Source organism: Microplitis mediator, chromosome 3, assembly GCF_029852145.1.
Source record: "Microplitis mediator isolate UGA2020A chromosome 3, iyMicMedi2.1, whole genome shotgun sequence".
Classification (NCBI taxonomy): Eukaryota; Metazoa; Arthropoda; class Insecta; order Hymenoptera; family Braconidae; genus Microplitis; species Microplitis mediator.
In genome coordinates, this window is record NC_079971.1 from 19,562,425 (window position 1) to 19,580,774 (window position 18,350).

The 18,350-nt window shown below is 30.1% G+C and overlaps 2 protein-coding genes across 2 annotated transcripts; both read right to left on the reverse strand.

The window, feature by feature from the left end:
* Positions 1-576: 576 nt before the first annotated feature.
* On the reverse strand, positions 577-7,731 carry LOC130665358 (transcription termination factor 2-like). Its single transcript, XM_057465693.1, has 4 exons — positions 7,451-7,731; positions 5,325-5,947; positions 4,899-5,026; positions 577-3,140 (listed from the first exon to the last, which is right to left on the reverse strand). The coding sequence occupies exons 1-4, from the start codon at positions 7,579-7,581 to the stop codon at positions 912-914; spliced, it is 3,111 nt and encodes a 1,036-aa protein (XP_057321676.1). The 5' UTR covers positions 7,582-7,731; the 3' UTR covers positions 577-911.
* Positions 7,732-9,710: 1,979 nt separating this feature from the next.
* Positions 9,711-15,637, reverse strand: LOC130664613 (ubiquitin carboxyl-terminal hydrolase 5). The gene is made up of 4 exons (XM_057464605.1): positions 15,500-15,637; positions 15,194-15,306; positions 14,982-15,108; positions 9,711-12,331 (listed from the first exon to the last, which is right to left on the reverse strand). The coding sequence occupies exon 4, from the start codon at positions 12,240-12,242 to the stop codon at positions 9,825-9,827; it is 2,418 nt and encodes an 805-aa protein (XP_057320588.1). The 5' UTR covers positions 12,243-12,331; positions 14,982-15,108; positions 15,194-15,306; positions 15,500-15,637; the 3' UTR covers positions 9,711-9,824.
* Between the last annotated feature and the right edge of the window lie 2,713 nt (positions 15,638-18,350).

An 18,350-nucleotide genomic window follows, 5' to 3' on the forward strand; every position in this document is an offset into this window, starting at 1 on the left:
TCTCAAAGCCAAAAAAGTGTGCATAGAAAAAAAAGGATTCATTAACACAAAAAATCTTTACTCGCCAAAAAAAAATTTTTACTTACCTCAAGAAATACTTTGCATCGTGAATTGAACACAAAAATTTATTCAGAACTAGAAAAAATTACGTGGTGCAAGGAATTATTTCTTGACCAAAAAAATCTTTTCTCGCCCCAAGACAATTTTTGGATTTAATTGATAGTGCATAAAATTTCTTGGTGCAAATTAAAATTTTTTGCGGCAAGAAAAACTTTTTTTCTGCGCTTTCTATAAATTTAGTAGTGACATTTGGGCAGTCACGTAGTGACTGCAGGTTGCTCGTTATAATTATTTATCAATGATAACTTTTTTACTTGAAATTTTCTTTTTTTTTAATTATAAAAATGCATTAATCAATTAAAGTGAGCGACTAATGACACTGATCTCATTTAGGACCTATTACCTTAAAACAAAATTTATCGAAAATTGCGACGAGGTCTTCTATAATATCTATTATCTGAAAGAAATATACCTAAAAATATGGTCACTGGATCGTTAAATTAAAAAAATACAACATATTATATAATATATATTTATTTTTCATGAGAATTTATCATATACTTTTCTTAAGATATTCGGAACAATGTACATCGCGTGAAAACGTTAACATTCAAGACATTAGCCTACTACTTCTCTTAATTGACAAAATAAAATAATAATAATAAAAATAAATCAGTTGTTTTTAATAACTAATAATAAATCGATTAGAATTATCTTAAACGCGATCTTATAAATAGTGTAGAATTTACAATCCTTAAACAAAATTAAAAAATAATTGCGGCTCTAATCAATAAATAAAAATAAATTAATTAAACAAAAAAGTTGAAATATAAACAAATAGTAATGAAAGCTTACATACTGAAAAGCGACTTTAAATCGTCCAGCGATAGTTTAGTCGAGCCTTTTTTGGCGCCACCTAATACTGAAGCAGCAAGTGCCATTTTCTTTTCTTGTAACTGTTGAATACGTTCCTCAATAGTATCAGTACAAATTATTTTATATATATAGACATTTTTCTTTTGCCCAAAACGATAGATACGATCTTGAGCTTGAGATTCTAATTGAGGGTTCCAATGAATGTCGACTAGAAGTAGATGGTTTCCACCAACGAGATTTAATCCAACACCTCCGGCGCAAAGTGACAGCAAAAGAATTTTCGGATTTCCTCTAGCATTGAACGAATCCACAATTCCTTGACGATTTTTAACTGCTACTTGTCCAGAAAACATTTCATAAGTTGCTCCAGGTATTTTGCTTAAATTGTCACCGATTGTTTTAAGGAACGTAGTCCATTGAGAAACAATAATTAACTTTTCCCGCTTCTCTAAAATATCATGGGCAAGTTTTATAATTACAGATAACTTTGAGCTGCAGCGATCTGAATTAAACACTGGGTTTTCTGATGTCAAGAGATGTTCAGAGACCCGCTCATCTACTCCTATCTCTCCATCTTCGTCATCATTCCCCCCCTGGTCTGAAGTACTGTGGGAAATATCCAAGCGAGCCATTTGGGTAATGAGATCATCATTGTCTAGTTTTTCTTCAATTCCATTCATTTCAATCTCTTCCTTGTCTAACATGGCATGGATCAGTGATGGATGGCAGCATATCTGTCTAAGTCTCAACAGAAGGACTAAAATTTGATGTGACTTGACATCAGCATGACGAGCTAACAATTGTTGCTGAGCTTTATTAAATTTAGCATTGTGGTAATTTTGAGATTTATTATAATTAGCAGCACCTAGTTGGTACAAAGTTTCTTTTTCCGCTCGTTGATGTAAGAACTGAGCGAAAATAGTACGTGAGTACATCATCACTTTATCGTATACAAGGCGTTCATCTTTATCTAATGACACTTTAATAATATCGGTGTGTTTTTCCGGTAGAGAATCAATCTCACCTTTCATTGTAAGTTCTTGTTTAGTCCGACGAAGCATTAAAGTTTTCATTACCGTGGCAAGTCTTTCAACGCCAGCATCACTTTTATTTTCTACCCAACGTTTCCAAACTCGTATGTCATCAAATGGTGAACATTTTAAAAATTTAAGAATCGCAAATAAATCCATTTCTTTATTATGAATTGGAGTTCCTGTTAGTGCCCATCGTTTATGAGTTTTTAATTGACAAACTGCTTCACAAGCTTGGCTCTTATGATTACGAATCGCGTGAGCTTCATCTAATATCACGCGTTTCCATGTAATTTGATAAATCTGCCCATTATTTTTCGACTCGCGCACTAATAAGTTGTAAGTTGTGATGACCATGTCGTTACGGGCAAGACGCCTGGGTGCTTTTTCACGATTAGTGCCATGATATACCTCAGTAACAAGTACGCCACGTTTACAGCGATTATCTACTTCATTTTTCCACTGGTTAATCAATGAAGCCGGACATACAACGAGTGTTCCCCCTTTATACTTTGATTGCCTTCCTTTACTCAACCATTCATCGTCATCATTGTCATCGTTCTCCTCATCGCTTGAATCATCTGCCAGAGTTTTTATCACCAATGAAATCATCGTAAGAGTTTTGCCCAATCCCATATCATCAGCAAGAACGCCACCACGTGGCTTTTGTTTCTCACGCCATAGCAACCAGGCTAAGGCATGCTGTTGATGAGGCATAAGTCGGATCACGAGCCCTCTTGGGTCTTCAGCTCGATGGTCCTCGGCAGGTCGCGATTCAAGAGACCCATGGAGATGCTCTAAACGTTCGATCGTCAGCGCCTGTTCATTTTTAAATGTCTCCAATGCTTTTTTTCCAAGTCCATCTATAATTGTACTTGCAGTAGGTTTCAACATTTGTGCACGATTGAATTTTTGGTAATAGTTTAAGTTTTCTCCTGATGAATTGTGACTGTGGTGAAGATTGGGGTTGTCATGCAAAGAATTATCTTTGTCAGAAGATAGATTGTGACTCAAATCTGTTGATGCAATACTTGAATTACTTTCTTCAGTTTCCTCTAATAGACTCATTTGCCTTTTGTACTCGTCTATCTGTTCTTGGTTTTTTGCCATCGATATTCTAAGTTTTTTTCCTTTATCAGGGAGAGTCTCAACGTTTACTTGCATCAATAATATCTGGAACATTTGTTCAATAGTCATTTTAAATAATTAGAAATAAAATTAATTAAAACGTTTCATATAATCTTCAACAGCCAAATTTTAGAACCTTCTGAAAGTTATATTTATTTTCAAAGTTATAAAAAAAAAAAAAAGTGATTGATGTTTTGCAAATATCTCTGTAAATATCAAGTTACCCGAAAAATTGCAAGGTGTAAGGTAAATGTCCCAATACCGGAACGATTTGACAATCATTATGTTATATTTTAACTCGAACGCGATGAAATTAAACAAAACTTTCTTTATTTAAAACCTTAATCTCTTAGTTAGAAAATAGAATATAAAATAGATTTTAGAATATATCCGAAATATGAAAAAAAAAATGTTAATTATAGCAATAGTCACGGATTCACGACTTTTTCATGTCTCTTAAAGGTTTTGCTAAGAAATCAGTCAATGGTCTTAAGCTTATAGAAAATGTATAGAATTTTCAATAATTTTTTTTTTTGTATACCCTGGTGAAAATTTTTCGGACTTCTGTCTGAAAAACTCAGTTCTAGAGTTCTAAAGACTTTTTCGGACAAAAGTCCGAAAAATTTTCACCAGGGTATGCATCTCGAATGACATGAAATTCAAGAAAACATATTAACAATATGAAAAAAATAGTATTATTATATTAATGTTACTGTTCGTCTATTGGTACACCTAAATGAACCCGTGCCCAGTACTGGAACAGCCAGTCATATTAATGTTATTAATGTTATCGATAGACATTGACGATGAGTTTTATTGACTGGTTAAATCAAGTGCAATATTAATTATCACTGGAGCCCTAATATTTAATGCAGTATGTATGATTGTTATGAAAAATGCATTACATATAAATAAACTCTAATTTAAATCATAAAAAATAAATTTTTGTGTCAAGTTTTTTTTTTTTAATTATTTTTATAGTATACCCTCAAATGATTTATTTTGTTTCTATTCTTCAGTTCAAAATATTTGTTTTCATTAAATATTTAATCATTTAAAAATTTTAAATACATTTTACATTATGAGTGTGATATAGCAGACAACAGACAATTTGAAATTATTAATAAATCCAGTAAATAATTAATAAAATAAAATTTCAAAAAATGCGCATTCAAAAAATTTTAAAATCAATGGTCCTTTTTTTATAAATATTATTTTTTGAATTATTTATCTTTTTTATTTATAATTTTAAAGTTATCTGATGTCTGCTACATTCACACTCGATTTACATTAATATTATTTAATAATTGTTAATATTTTCACTATGAATAAATACAAAAAATAACCAATTTTATTTACTGTTCCGGTATTAGGACAACCGAATTCCCGCATTGGGACAAGGCTACTTCAGCGTTACAGTATTGGATCTTTTGGGTGTCATAGAAAAAATTTTTTTTTTTATATTGAATTTAAGAAAAATGAACTAATTTGATTATTTTTGAATAGGCAAATGTCTATTCTATATGACGTAATAAATTATTTTGGTTTATAATCTATTTGAATATCTTTAAAACGATAAAAGTCACTAGTATACCCTTCGTGGTTCCGGTATTGGGACATTAACCTTATTTCTTGTAGCACTTTAAATTCTCTACAAAAAAGATGTCTTATGCTTTTATTGAAAACTCGATATTTATTGAGATAGTCGAAGTTGAAAATGCAATGAGTTCCTTTGGATCCAATATGACCAGAGAGGATAGATAACAATTGAAAATAATTAAGCATAAAATTTAAAAAAATTACCTTCGATCTTTCGATTTCTGATAAGAGCCGTTTGATTTCTTTTTTCAGCTGACTTTTATTAAGAATTTTGGGTATTGATCTCTTGGGTGGTATTTTTTGCTCGTCATCGGTAGCTGGAGCTGACTTATCTTTAAATAAAATTAACTAAATTAATTAAAATGCAATATAATAAACAATGCACGATACTGAAGTTAGCCGACGTCTAATAATCTTTTGATTTTTTTAAAAACGATCAATTTAAAGAAAAACAAAAATATTTTTAAAAATTGCACTTATAGTTTTTTTAATTTTCTACATGAGCATATTTTTAGTTTTTTTTTTTTTTTAATTAAATCGTTGAAATAAAAATTCGAAAACTTTTAATTGTCTGCTAACTTCTGGCTCATAAAAATTTTTTAAAAAATTATTTTTAAAAAGAAATATTACCAGACTCAATATCAATAATCTCAGGCTGAGTATCTTTTTGATGAACACTATCTTCTTCAACGATGTCATATTCATCATATTCAACCTTACTGTTATCATTGCTACTTATTATTTCACTTGACGAATTAATAGATTTATGAGAAATGTTTCTATCAATATTCTGCTTCTTTTTTGATATTTTAATATCATTGGAATTATGATCTTCATGACTAATATCAGCACTGGTATCTATCGTTGTATTCTTGCCGCTATCAATACTGTTACTCTTTTCGTTACATTTATCCTCTGTTTTGTGATTTTCATCTTCATCATCATCGTCATCACTGACTAGAACTAAGGCTTTCTTTTTCTTATTAATATATTTTCTGGTTTTACTATTTTTCACACTGTAGTCTTCATGATCTTCATTATCTTCCCGATCACTCAATGATGAATTAGATTTTTTTTCACCATCATTTATTTTATTTCCAACTTGATCTTCAGTTCCAGTTACATCAACATCTGATTCACTGTCCTCAGTCTCTGATGGAGTGGATTGCACTCGGCTGACGTTAAAAATACTACGACGTATTGCCTTGATGATACTTGTATCTGCTGGATTTTTATCTTCATCATCGGTTAAACTAAAAACGAATAAATTTTTAAATTACATGTTGAAATTTTAAAAAATATCAATAATATCAATTCCTCAAAGGTTATCAATAACATGGTAGCATTCCAATGATATTTTTTGAACTCACTTAACAAATTAAGACACTGACAAAATTTTACCCAAGTACCACATGCTTGAGCAAGATTCTAGTGCCAGTGCTTTGAGCAATATCCCTAGTGTTTTTTTCTACGTATGGGTCTTGCGCAAGATCGTGTAGCAAGAAATCGTCATCAAGACTTGTGCATGACTTGCTCAAGACATTGTACAGAAAAATATTGAGGACATCTTAGATACGGTCCAGTTTAAAAGTTTCTGGCGCATTTCTTGCTCCAGTAACTTACGGCAGATTCTTACGCATGGATTTCTCAAGATCTGTTCAAGGTTCAAGGTCAATTTTGAACCTTAAGCAGATCTTGAGCAAGCAATGTGCAACTATTTTCAACTATAGTCTTCCTCCAGAATTGAGTTATAATCTGGCACGAATTTCTTGTGTAAGGCTTGCACTAGACTTGCTTTTGAAATCTAGCCACAAGTATCTGCAGCAAGACACATAGGTAGGAAAAGACACTAACGTCTATCGAACTTGAGACCAGGCTTGCTCAAGCCTTGAACTTTTCGTGTTGTTTTTTTATTTTCATTCCCCGAAAACGTTGCAATCTTCAGATACATAATACAGTCGGCTACCCGTCATAAGCTTCTTCCCCTCAATCGAAAATTACTGAGTCCAAACAGTTTTCCCCAATTGACCACTCTAAGGAGTTTCCTACCAAAGAACCCGTCATAAGCCTCCGTTAAAATTGTCAAAATTATAAACTAACAATAGGAAAAAATAGAAAGATTAATGATGACAATTTACTATCTGCGTTTCGCGGATAATAATTTAATCATTATTAAGTAAAATATAATTTATTGTTCATAATTATAATCATGAATTAAATTTAAAGCTTCTGTTACAATTGAAAAGTTTTATCGAGCATTATGTTTATCAATAAAATTATTATTTTTATTATCACTGTAATCAATACCGTTACCATTATAATTTTTTGCATTATAATTATTATTTGTGTGAAAATATGAGTATTTATTTTAGCGCTGTAAACACCAGAAAAATCGGGATGGTCGCGTAGGTATCAAAACATAAATATGACGTTTAAAATCATATAAAATAAAACAGGCTTATAACGAATAGTCGAGAACAAAACTAAACGCCCAGTAGTGAGAAGACAAATTCCCAGAAAAATCCTCTACGTCCCTTAGATCAGGCTTATGACGCGTAGTCGACTGTAAACAAACTTAATATTGATAAAAAAAAAAATTTTTTAATGACAGGATTTGTCAGCATTTCTGTGAATATTTAAAAACTAATTTAATTGATAAATAAATAACTTAACAAAATAAAAATACTAATTTTAAAAGATTAAATAAAAGACTACCAGTAAATAATTATAAAATATAATAATAATTTATGTCTCACCTCTCGTCGTCGGTTTCCTGGATTAATTGGTTACTGAACCGAGTACATTTATTATAACGAGACTTTGAATCATCAATTACCTGATCATCATCAGATGAATAAATAGTGATTGAGCTATCCAAGCCCGCCATCACTATTTTTTTTTTTAATTTAATTGCTGATTATTATTTTTTATTGACAAGCTTTAGACGAAAACAATAAAATTTTTGTAGGTTTTCAAGCAACAGGTAGACTTCAAGTGACGCTTTGTTGTGCCGGTTGAAACCTGTCCATGTTGTAACTGAAAAAATTTTAAATTTAGTTTACAATCTTATTGCCATCTATAATTGTCCCACCAAAAGAGTTTCATTTCCTCACGAGGTTGTGACATGTAGGGTAATTTCCGAAATGTAGAGGTAGCAGCAATTTGGCGCGAAATTTAAAAAGTAAAATTTTTTAATTTCTGCAGAACTGTGTTATTAGTAAATTGTCAAAGTTTTTATTAAAATAAATGTAATAATTAAAAAAACGTTTATTTATATAATTAGTAAATGAGTGTTAATGAAACTGACCATTGGGGATTTTCAAATTTTTGAATAAATTAATAAAATGTAAGTAGAATAAAAATTTAAAAATGCGTATTTAAATAATTGACAAATCAGTGATATTTTCATTAATTAATTAATTTATTTTAAATTTATGAATTGTCACGTATCTGCTACATTCACACCTAGAATTAGTAGTAGTAATTTTATATTTTCATTATGAAACAAAAAGTGACCAGGTTACCTGGTTCAATTCACTTTCTTACATTTATTAAAAACTTTTATCTATTATTTAGTGTAGCTCTAGGTGTTTACTTGTCATATTTATTTATATAAATTAAAATAAATCTGTTATTATATTAATAAATATTATTAATTATTTTATTAAGCTAATAATTATCTTTCAAACTTGTTTTATTTCATTTTGTGTCTGATCCCGAAGTTTTTCATAATTGATTTAGGCGCAGTAATTGGGTCGTTCGCAGTAATTGGGTATCAGGCGTTTTGAGCACCTGACAAAATATCTCCGGACAAAATATCCCCATGAAAAGAAAGCAAAAATAGTGAAAAAAGCTAAAAAAACTGACACAAAACTGGAGATATTTTGTCCAGAGATATTTCGTCGGGGATATTTTGTCGGGGATATTTTGTTAGGGGCTCAAAACGCATGGAACCTAGTAATTGATACGCAGTAATAGGGGCAAGCCACTTTAGGTCCGCAGTAATACATGCATATAGACTTGTCTTTAAAATGCTTATTATTTAAAAAAAATATTAACTTATCTCATTGTTGATTTTTTTTTTAAGTTAATAATAAGTACAACTTGGGTATAAAAAAAAAAAATTATCGATATTTTGAAATAAACTTCATTAAATTGTTTTTGAAGTAAGAGCTACAAAAAAGCGCAGTAATACCCACACTTACCCTACCTATTTTTCACCATAAAAAATCGAAAATTGAACTATTGTTATTTATTTTTGAAATGTTTTTAAATGATATTTAAAAATAAACATTTCCTGTGATTATTTTAGTTTTAAAATAAAAAAAAAGATTTGTTTTGAAATCATAAAAATTATTTTATAAATTCTTAATTTATATTAATTGTCCCACTCAAGATATCTTATATTTTTATTCATAAATTTATTCTATTTTTTTTTTTGTTGTTGATAAAAAAAATACCATGCTATAAAAAAATGATATAATAAAATTTTCAATACAAAGCATAAAAATTGTTATTTTTCAGCTTTTTAAATTTAAAAAATTAACAAAGATCACATCCTTTGAATTGATTTAAAATTTATTTAAAGATTTATTTTTCCAGTGACAGGAGTAATCCCTCCTTCTCCCCCAGCCACAAAACGTATCTAATTATAATTTAACGTACTTTTTTTTAAAACTTTTTGTTACTTATAATTTAAAATTTTCACCCTAAAAATTAATTCTACACACAAACGAAAATCTTTTTAAATTTTAGTCTTTCAGAATTAGACAATTTGGAATTTTCGGACTTTTTTTTTCAACAAGTCACATAAAAAAAAATAAAAATAAAAATATGCACATGTAGAAAATTAAAAAATCTACAAGTGCAATTTTTCTAAATATTTTTTTTTATAATTTGTCATTTATAAAAAAAATCTAAAAATTATAAGACGCCGCCTAACTGCAGTATTATGTAAAAATAATTGCAAATATCATGTTAATTAAACTTCTGAATAACAAAATAAATAAATCTTAATTAAATTTAAATTTTTTATTAATTATGTAGTAAATAACATATGCATTTTAAATTTTGTTAATAAATTTAGCACAATACATTGATACTTGTAAAAAAAAAAAGTTGGTGTATAAACTATAAATCTAAACGTTGATACATGTATATATATCCAAGTTCTTTTGGAGGATTTTCAGATAATGCAACTTTTTCATCATTAAATATAACCCACCGGTTGTCTTTAAGTAAATGACATACGTAGTGACCAACCATCGATGAAGTCCCCATGTGTGATATAAAACCTACAAGTTTATAACGACTGTTTCCATCACGATACTCAGCCTGAGCAGGTTTGCTCTCATCTTCTATCATTCCATGCGTATCAAGTTCATCTTGATGACTGATTATCCAGTCAACAGCACGTTCCATACTATTGTCCGTTTCCTTAAGTGCCTTAATAGCCCGATCTTCAGCGAATCCTAAACTCAACAGATATTCAAGACCCGCTTCACTTGGTACAAATGGTGCTTTCGATAATGTTATTTCGATTCCCGGTGGTACAAATTTGTCTGCGAAATCAGAATCCATCATGTGCTCTAAGAGCCAATTAGAAGCAACTTCGAGCCCTTGATTTTCAGTGAAATATAAAGCTCTTTTACACGCCTCTGGCGGGAAACCCATGTCTATTAATTGACTCAAAATAGTTTGGTCGTAAACAGGCATTGGCATTTCAGCTGCTGATTTTGGTAATAATTTTTCATTTGGCTGCAATCCACATCCACGTAGAGAATTTAAGTCCAATATATCAGGCATTTCAACAGCAACATCTAATTTAGCTAGTGTCCAATCTTCATTGACAGTAAATTTTTTTAAATGTATCAGCAGATAGTCTGGAAATGTTGCAAGTCTCGTAATTTTGCTGGCAGTTGTTTTACCATTTATTGCGGTGCTATAAAATTGTTCGATAGATTCAACTCCAGCAAATGTTTCAAGACACGATGAAAATTTAATATGCGGTCTTACAATAGTACCGGAGTCTAATTTTCTACCAGCAGCTTCAGCCTCCTTTTTTTCTCTCTCATGTGCAGCAACTTCGTCTTTATTTGTTGCTGCTCCCATAGGTATTGGAATTGGTAATAAATACTCAGGACGATATGAATATGTAACATTACCAGAACTACTGCATTCATAACGTTCTTCAACTTTGAATTTAAAACAATTTGCTGGATTTATTTGATGAACACTATGACGTTCCAAAATACTCAATAAATGCAATAAAAATTCTTGAGCATCTTGCTGACGGTGAGACGAAAATCCTGCGTGTCCACGGCCTATAAGACTTTTAAACATTCGAGGTTCAATGCCATGCTGTGCTTCGTTTTGATCTTCTGATTTAGGAGCAACTGAATATTTACCAGACAATAAACCAGATCCTAGTTTAGCCATTTGGACATTAAAATCATTTGCTGGATCGACAGTATTGGTATCAAAAATTTCCGAAGCTGAGACAACAAATCGATTAACAAAATCCGGAATCATAAAAATCATTTGCATTACGCTATTTAAATAACAAGAATTTCCAAGATTAACAAGGCCAGTAAAACCAGGGCCGTAAATTGGAGTTAATTTACTGGCAGCTTCTTGAAGTGCGACCCATTCTCCAAACTTTTGATTCAGATCTAACTCTAATTCTACCATAGATTTTTCTGTTTTTTCTAACTGGGTGATGTTGATACCCCAATGAGCCAAGTGCTCAATTAAATTCGGATCTTCAACCATATCATCTTCATCATAAGAGTAAACATCTCCCTTTCCTTCTTTAGTAATTGTTCCTAACTTAACAGCTAAAGGATAATTGGTCTCCTGGTAATGTTGGACAGCATGATTATTACCACCAGAACCATCGTAAAATTTACGTCCACACAATATTGATCCGTCTGTCAAATTTAACCACAAGTTTTGATTCAAATCGCACTTATCACACTTCCAATCACTCGGCGGTATTTTTCTTCCGTTATCTAATTGCAGTAAATTCGATGCATGCTTTGAAATTATTTTAGCTTCGCCATCCCAAGTACCGGAAAGAGCTTCTCTTTCAGCTGCTTTGGTTGCTGATTCGGCGTTTAAAATTGACGTTACTGAATTATTTATTTCTGGTGGTATTTCATCTGATGGATAATCGAAAGAAGTAAAATTCGGCAAAATAACAATTTTATAAGATTCTTTAATGATATATTTTTTTTCATTGGGATTAAATCCACCGGGTTCACCGATTGCTAAACGAGTTATTTTTTTAGCAGGTCCGTCAGCCGCTTGTTCTTTCGATGGTTCTTTAATTCGTTTTATGTTAAGATAAATGCGATGCCCAGTTTTGTTGTAATATCTTTCAACGTAATCACGACCAAGTCCGTGAAAACTTGTAAGACTTACGTACAAACCCGATGGAGATTCTGGTGTATCAAATGAATAAACACATTCGTCTTTATATACTTTATCTCCAGGTCTAGCTATTTTTACGACATCCAAATGCTTCGATAACTCGATACTTGATTCCATTGTTATTATTTATTCTTCTGAGATTTTGTTATTGATTTTATATATTTTAATTATTACCAAAGTATTTGGTAATAAAATCAGTGATATTTCTGAAAATATAACAACACATTAGTAAACTGAGTAAATAATTTATAGTGTGTTAAGTAACAAGGGATAAAACAAAACGATTTTAGACAAGGGTGAAGTTGGCTGACGTCACCCGCAGTTTGAAATCGTCTTTCATAATGAGCAAGGTACGGAAGTTTGTACTCAACAATAAGAATAAAAGAAAAAAAATTCGTGCACATTTTTCAAAGAAATTTCTAAAAGATATATTCAAATGTCGAGTGTCATTAAAGCCGTCAAAATTAAGGGTCTGAAAAAAATATGTCAATAAGACAATCAGCAAGATAATTAGCAAGACAATTGTCTTGCTCGTTGTCTTACTGGCAGTCTTGCTGCTTGTCTTGCTGGTGGTCTTGCTAATTGTCTTGCACAGAAAAAAAAAGATTTCTTGGCGTAAAAAATATATTGTATTATGAAATGAAGAAAAAATTTTGCTTAGGACTAGAAAAAATTTCTTGTTGCAATAAATTTTTTCTCTCCAAGAAAATTCGCGTTTTTAATTTATATTCTAAAAAATTTCTTGGAGCAAATAAAAATTTTCTTGGAGTGAGTAAAAATATTTCTCGTCAAGAAATCCTTTTTTTCTGTGTGCTGCTTGTCTTGCTAATTGTATTGCTCATTGTCTTGCTAATTGTCTTGCTCATTGTCTTATTGACATATTTTTTTTAGAACCTCAATTTCAATATTCTTTTATGGCATTCGATATTTGAATATATCTTTTAATTTAATTCACGTGAATTTGCTCGCGATCGTAATTTTGATATAGAGAAATTCGGGCGAATTCTTTTCTTTTATTCTTATTGTTAAGCACAAACTTCTGTCCCCTGATGAGTTACACGGTATATTTTTCATGGTTGCCTGTATTAGAACTTAAAGTTTCAGTAGCAGCCAGTCAGAAACAAGTTAATTTAAGACCAATGGTGTAATCAACTATTAGCGTAAGCGTAAGTTATTTAAAATTAATAATGAAGCGGAAACTATAAATAATATTTATTATTCACACTAATTTTTATAAAGCTTATTAAGGCCATTCACAGACAATGCACACCCACAATTTTTATAAATTTTCAATGACTTTCAACTATCATAAGTGTATCAAAATTTTATCAGTTAATTAAAAAAAATTAAAGCATCAATTGAAAAAAGGGTAATTTCGCAAAAATATAAATTTAAAAAAAAATTACTTACAGTTGATATCAATTGGGAGTTAAACAAAATTTGATGAATAAATTTCAGTAAAATCTTCATGTCAATTTTACAATTCAAATTATCGAAATTTGTAGGGTGAAATTTATTCAACACATTTCGTTTAACTTCTAATTGATAACAACTAAAAGTAACTTTTTAAAATTCTATATCCCGGCGAAATTGCAACGACGTTGTCTTTTTTTCAATTAAGGTTTTTTTTTTTTAATTAATTAATAAAATTTTAATACCGTAAACAGTTGAGTTATGCATATTTTTAAAAAGTTAAGGGCACTGTCTGAGAATGCCCTTAAGGTCTGAAATTACTATTAAAGAAATGACAAATCTCAGATGGAGTGGCCATAAAGAAATGATTTCAAAATTCCCTGATATTTTCCGGTATTTCTAGTAAAGTTTTTTACATTTTTCCCTGATTCAGAAATTTTATTCGTATTATTAAGATATTTAAAGTTTTCATTATATTTTCATTGCCAATAATAAAATTTGATGATTAAATCATAAGAGAAACCAAAAAAAAGTCAATAAAATAAATTAATATGGCGTACTTTTGATTATTCGATGTTAAAAATATGTAAATTTAAATATTTAATAAGAAATATTATGATTTAAATAAATTCAAAATACACTGGTTACAAAAATTAAGGGATATTAAAAAAATGTCAAATTGTAGCTTCAAGTGTCTAGTTTTCTGATCTGGTCTTTAAATTTTTTTATTATCCCCGGTTCCGGAGTAATAAAAAATCAACCACAATTATCAAAAAAAATTCAATGAAGCCCGTAGACCGTTTTTTAAACGAGCAAAAATTTTGAGAATTTTTTATTCGATGGTTTTTTTAGGATTGATCCGGGACCGTGAAAAATAAAAAATTTTAAGACCAGATCAGAAAACTAGACAATTAAATCTACAATTTGTTATGTTTGTTGTACGACCATTTGCCTTCGAGTTACAACCCGTTAAAAATCACTTAAAAATTTGAAATTTTCGTAATACCCCTCAGCTTTTGTAACTAGTGTATTAAAGAAGAATTCAAAAATTTGAAACTGTCGCAATTAAACTCCCAGATACTTTTCGAAATTCCTTGACATTTCCATACTTCGCGGTTGCATTAAATTCCCTGATAATTCATGAGTGTGAATGTAGCAGACATCAGACAAATTTCAAATTATAAATAAATAGAGTAAATAATTAATTAAATAAAATTTTTTAAAAATGCGGATTTAAAAAATTTTGAAACTGAGAAGTGCATTTTTATAGATATTATTTTTTCAATTATTTACTCTATTTATTTATAATTTTATATTTGTCTGATGTCTGCTACATTCACACTCATGATAATTCCCGATATTTCTGGTTTTGACTGACTGTAGAGACACTGAAACTTCAAATTTCGATGCTGGTATCATGAAAAAAAAAAATTTAATACTTACTCTTTAAGGTACTGGTACAATAATCTTATATTAATTTATTACAATAATATTGTATAATTATTTATATCATTGCTTGTAAAAAAAAAAAGATTTTAATTGATAATGGACATCAATGAATTGTAAATTTCTGAAAGTAAAAAAAAATCCTAATTAATAATTGATTATTGAAAATTGAAAATTAATCAGAATATAAAAAATATATCAACACTTACTTGTTAAACTACGGTATTTATAAAATTAATTATTAACTTTTAAATAATAATATTGTAATATATTACTTAGAGTAAATGGTGCGTTGATTTAATTGAGATCACAGGAAAATTTTCTGAAATAATTAAAAATTTAATAGCCTTTGGTAATTTCTATAAATATTAAATATAATTATATATCATACTTTAAATTGAAAAATTTTATTAATAGTTTTATTGATAAATGAAATGATTTTAATTATAATAAAATAAGTAATTAATTAATTATAATTATTTCTAAATGTTAAAAATAAATGATAGTAAATTTACCTGTAACATTATTCTATATATCAACGATGAATTGTCATCAAAATAGTTAGTACTAAAAGTATGGTTAGTTTTATTTTGGAGTTTATAGTCCGGTCAGTAAGCTCACTCTCTCTCTCTCTCTCTCTCTCTCTCTCTCTCTCTCTCTCTCTCTCTCTCTCTCTCTCTCTCTATGAATATATGTATAATGATGACAATGAAAATAGAAATGAAGACTTTAACCAATCGTGTAAAATTACACAAGAAAGTTATTATGTTTATTGGACGTTAAATATTTTATTTTTCTGGGTAGTTTTTCATGAAATAAATAATTTAATTATTCGCGCCATGGAAACGCTACTTTTTATTTGAAACAAGAATAAATTTGTTATAGAAACGCTTTCGAATGTTTGTAGGTTGATGATTCACTTACGTCCGTGATTAAATTTTTTTTTTATTCATAATTCGTTTAAGGTAAAGTACCCAGTACTTGAACGATTTCAAAAATGGTCCTAGTACTTGAACAATTTGGAAATTCTTAAATTATCAAAAAACCCCTGTCGTAAATAATGATCCTGAAGTTAGCAGACAATCAACAATTTTTTAATTTTTTTTTCAACGGATCAATTATAAGAAAAAAAATAAATAAAAATATGCACATGTAAAGAATTTAAAAAACTACAAGTGCAATTTTTTTTAATATTTTTTTTTTTTTATAAGTTATCGTTTTGAAACTAATCAAAAAATTATTAAACGTCGGCTAACTTCAGTATCATTCGTAAACATTAATATTTAATCTATATTAAGATAATTTGATGTCTTATTTAATGATATAAGAAATATTTTTTAATGCTAAAACTAAATATTATAATTTATTTAATATCTAATGACGGGATCATTCAAAGTGTCAATTAGTATTCATTTTTGAATAAAAATGATAGTCACTACCACAATAGAAAAATGATGAAATAACGTAAAATATTTAAGCATTCAACAAAAAAACTTGACCAATCAAGAATATAAATCATTTTGCAAATATTCTATTGTTTATAAGGTGTTTCAATCATTTTTAACTGCCCGCTAAGAAAATCGACGATTTTCGAAAAATTGGGAAGTTATTGTTTTCACCCCGATTTGCGAAAATCGAAATTTCATCAGATGTCGACGTTTTGAGGTCCGAGGAAGCTATTCTGACTATTTTTAGAATGATTTCCGAGTGTCTGTATGTATGTATGTATGTATGTGTGTGTGTGTGTGTGTGTGTGTGTGTGCGTGTGTGTGTGTGTGTGTGTGTGACAGGTCTATAACTTTTTAACTAATGAACCGATTTGGATGGTTAAGGCGGCAATCGAAAGAGCTTGTTGGCCATCAACTTTTCTGGAAATTTCAGATCATTTGATCAAGTAGACTCGAAAATATTGGCGAATTACGAAAAAAAAAATTTTTTTTTCTTTAGATTTGTATTGATTTCTTAGAAACGACTTATACGATCAACTTCAAAATCTAATCAGCTCTAGAACTTGATAAAACGCGTCGATTGCCGCCTTAGCCATCTCAATCGGAGTATTCGTTCGAGAGTTATCGCGGGCGAAAGAAATGGTAAAAAACGGTTTTTTGTGAATATCTTCAAAACAATTGAACCAAACAATTTCAAAATTTTATCAGCTCTAGAACTCAATGAAATACGCCGATTGCCACCTTAACCATCAAAATCGGTCAATTCGTTCCTGAGATATCGTGGGAGAGAGAAATGCTAAAATCAGTTTTTTTCGAAAACAATGGCACACAAAAGTATTTTCGAGCTCGAATAGATCGATAGACAGATTTTTAACTTCCCGCTAAGAAAATTGTAAATTTTCAAAAATTCGGGAAGTTATTGGTTTCGGTCCGATTTACGAAAATCGAATTTCCATCAGATGTCGACGTTTCGAGGTCCTAGGAAGCTATCCTGACTAATTTCACGATGATGTCCGAGTGTAGGTATGTGTGTACGTACGTACGTATGTATGTATGTAAATATTCATAACTCTTAAACGGATGAACCGATTTTGATCGTTGAGGTGTCATTCAACGCGGCTTGTTAATGTCTTGAAGCCGTAAAAATTTGAACTTAATCAGTAGGGTGCGTTCAGAGATATTTCAAAAATAAAATTTTTTCGAAAATGTTTTATTAGGATAACTTTTAATTTGCTCGATGGATTGATTCCAAAATCTAATCAGCTCTAAAACTCTATAAGCCGCGTCGAATGCCACCTCAACCATCAAAGTCGATTAATTCGTTCGCGAGATATCGTGGGAGAAGGAAATGCTAAAAAATGGTTTTTTACAAAACAATGGCATACAAAAGTATTTGCGAGCTCGAAGAGTTCGAAAATGTAATCACAATAATGTTTTCGAGCTCAACAAGCTCGAAAACAGCGGGAAGTTTTGGGGCTGGCCCGCAGGGTCAACTGACAGACCGATTTTTTTATATGAAATTTAGTCGTTCAGGTATATCTCGCAATTTCAAACGTAAGACCCAAAAGTTGAACGAGATGGCATCGTGTGTTCAAGTATACCGTCTCTCATTTTTACGTGACTGTAGCAGTATTTGAACTATTCCTGACTCTATGTTAAATAAATATTTAAAAAAATATATTACATCGCATAGTGACAAAAAAAGTATATAAATAAATTAAATAAAAAAAAAATATCATCAACGTCGTCTGTATATATGTTGTACAGGATGGCGCTTAAAGCGCATCCTTGTCGTACTCCACTTGTTGACTTGAACTTCTCTGTGAGCTTGTTTCCTACCTGGATTTGATTTAGTGTGCTGTCATAAATCTTTCCTATCATTTGAAACATTCTTCCCGTTATTCCTAGCTTGTGCACT

Excerpts from the sequence above, each read along its gene's own strand:
- LOC130664613 (XM_057464605.1), bottom strand. The coding sequence starts at position 12,242 with ATGGAATCAAGTATCGAGTTATCGAAGCATTTGGATGTCGTAAAAATA.
- LOC130665358 (XM_057465693.1), bottom strand. The coding sequence starts at position 7,581 with ATGGCGGGCTTGGATAGCTCAATCACTATTTATTCATCTGATGATGAT. Across the intron at positions 5,948-7,450 it reads CAGGAAACCGACGACGAGAG|TTTAACCGATGATGAAGATA; the intron begins GTGAGACATAAA and ends ATTCGTTTTTAG. Across the intron at positions 5,027-5,324 it reads GATTATTGATATTGAGTCTG|ATAAGTCAGCTCCAGCTACC; the intron begins GTAATATTTCTT and ends TTTTATTTAAAG.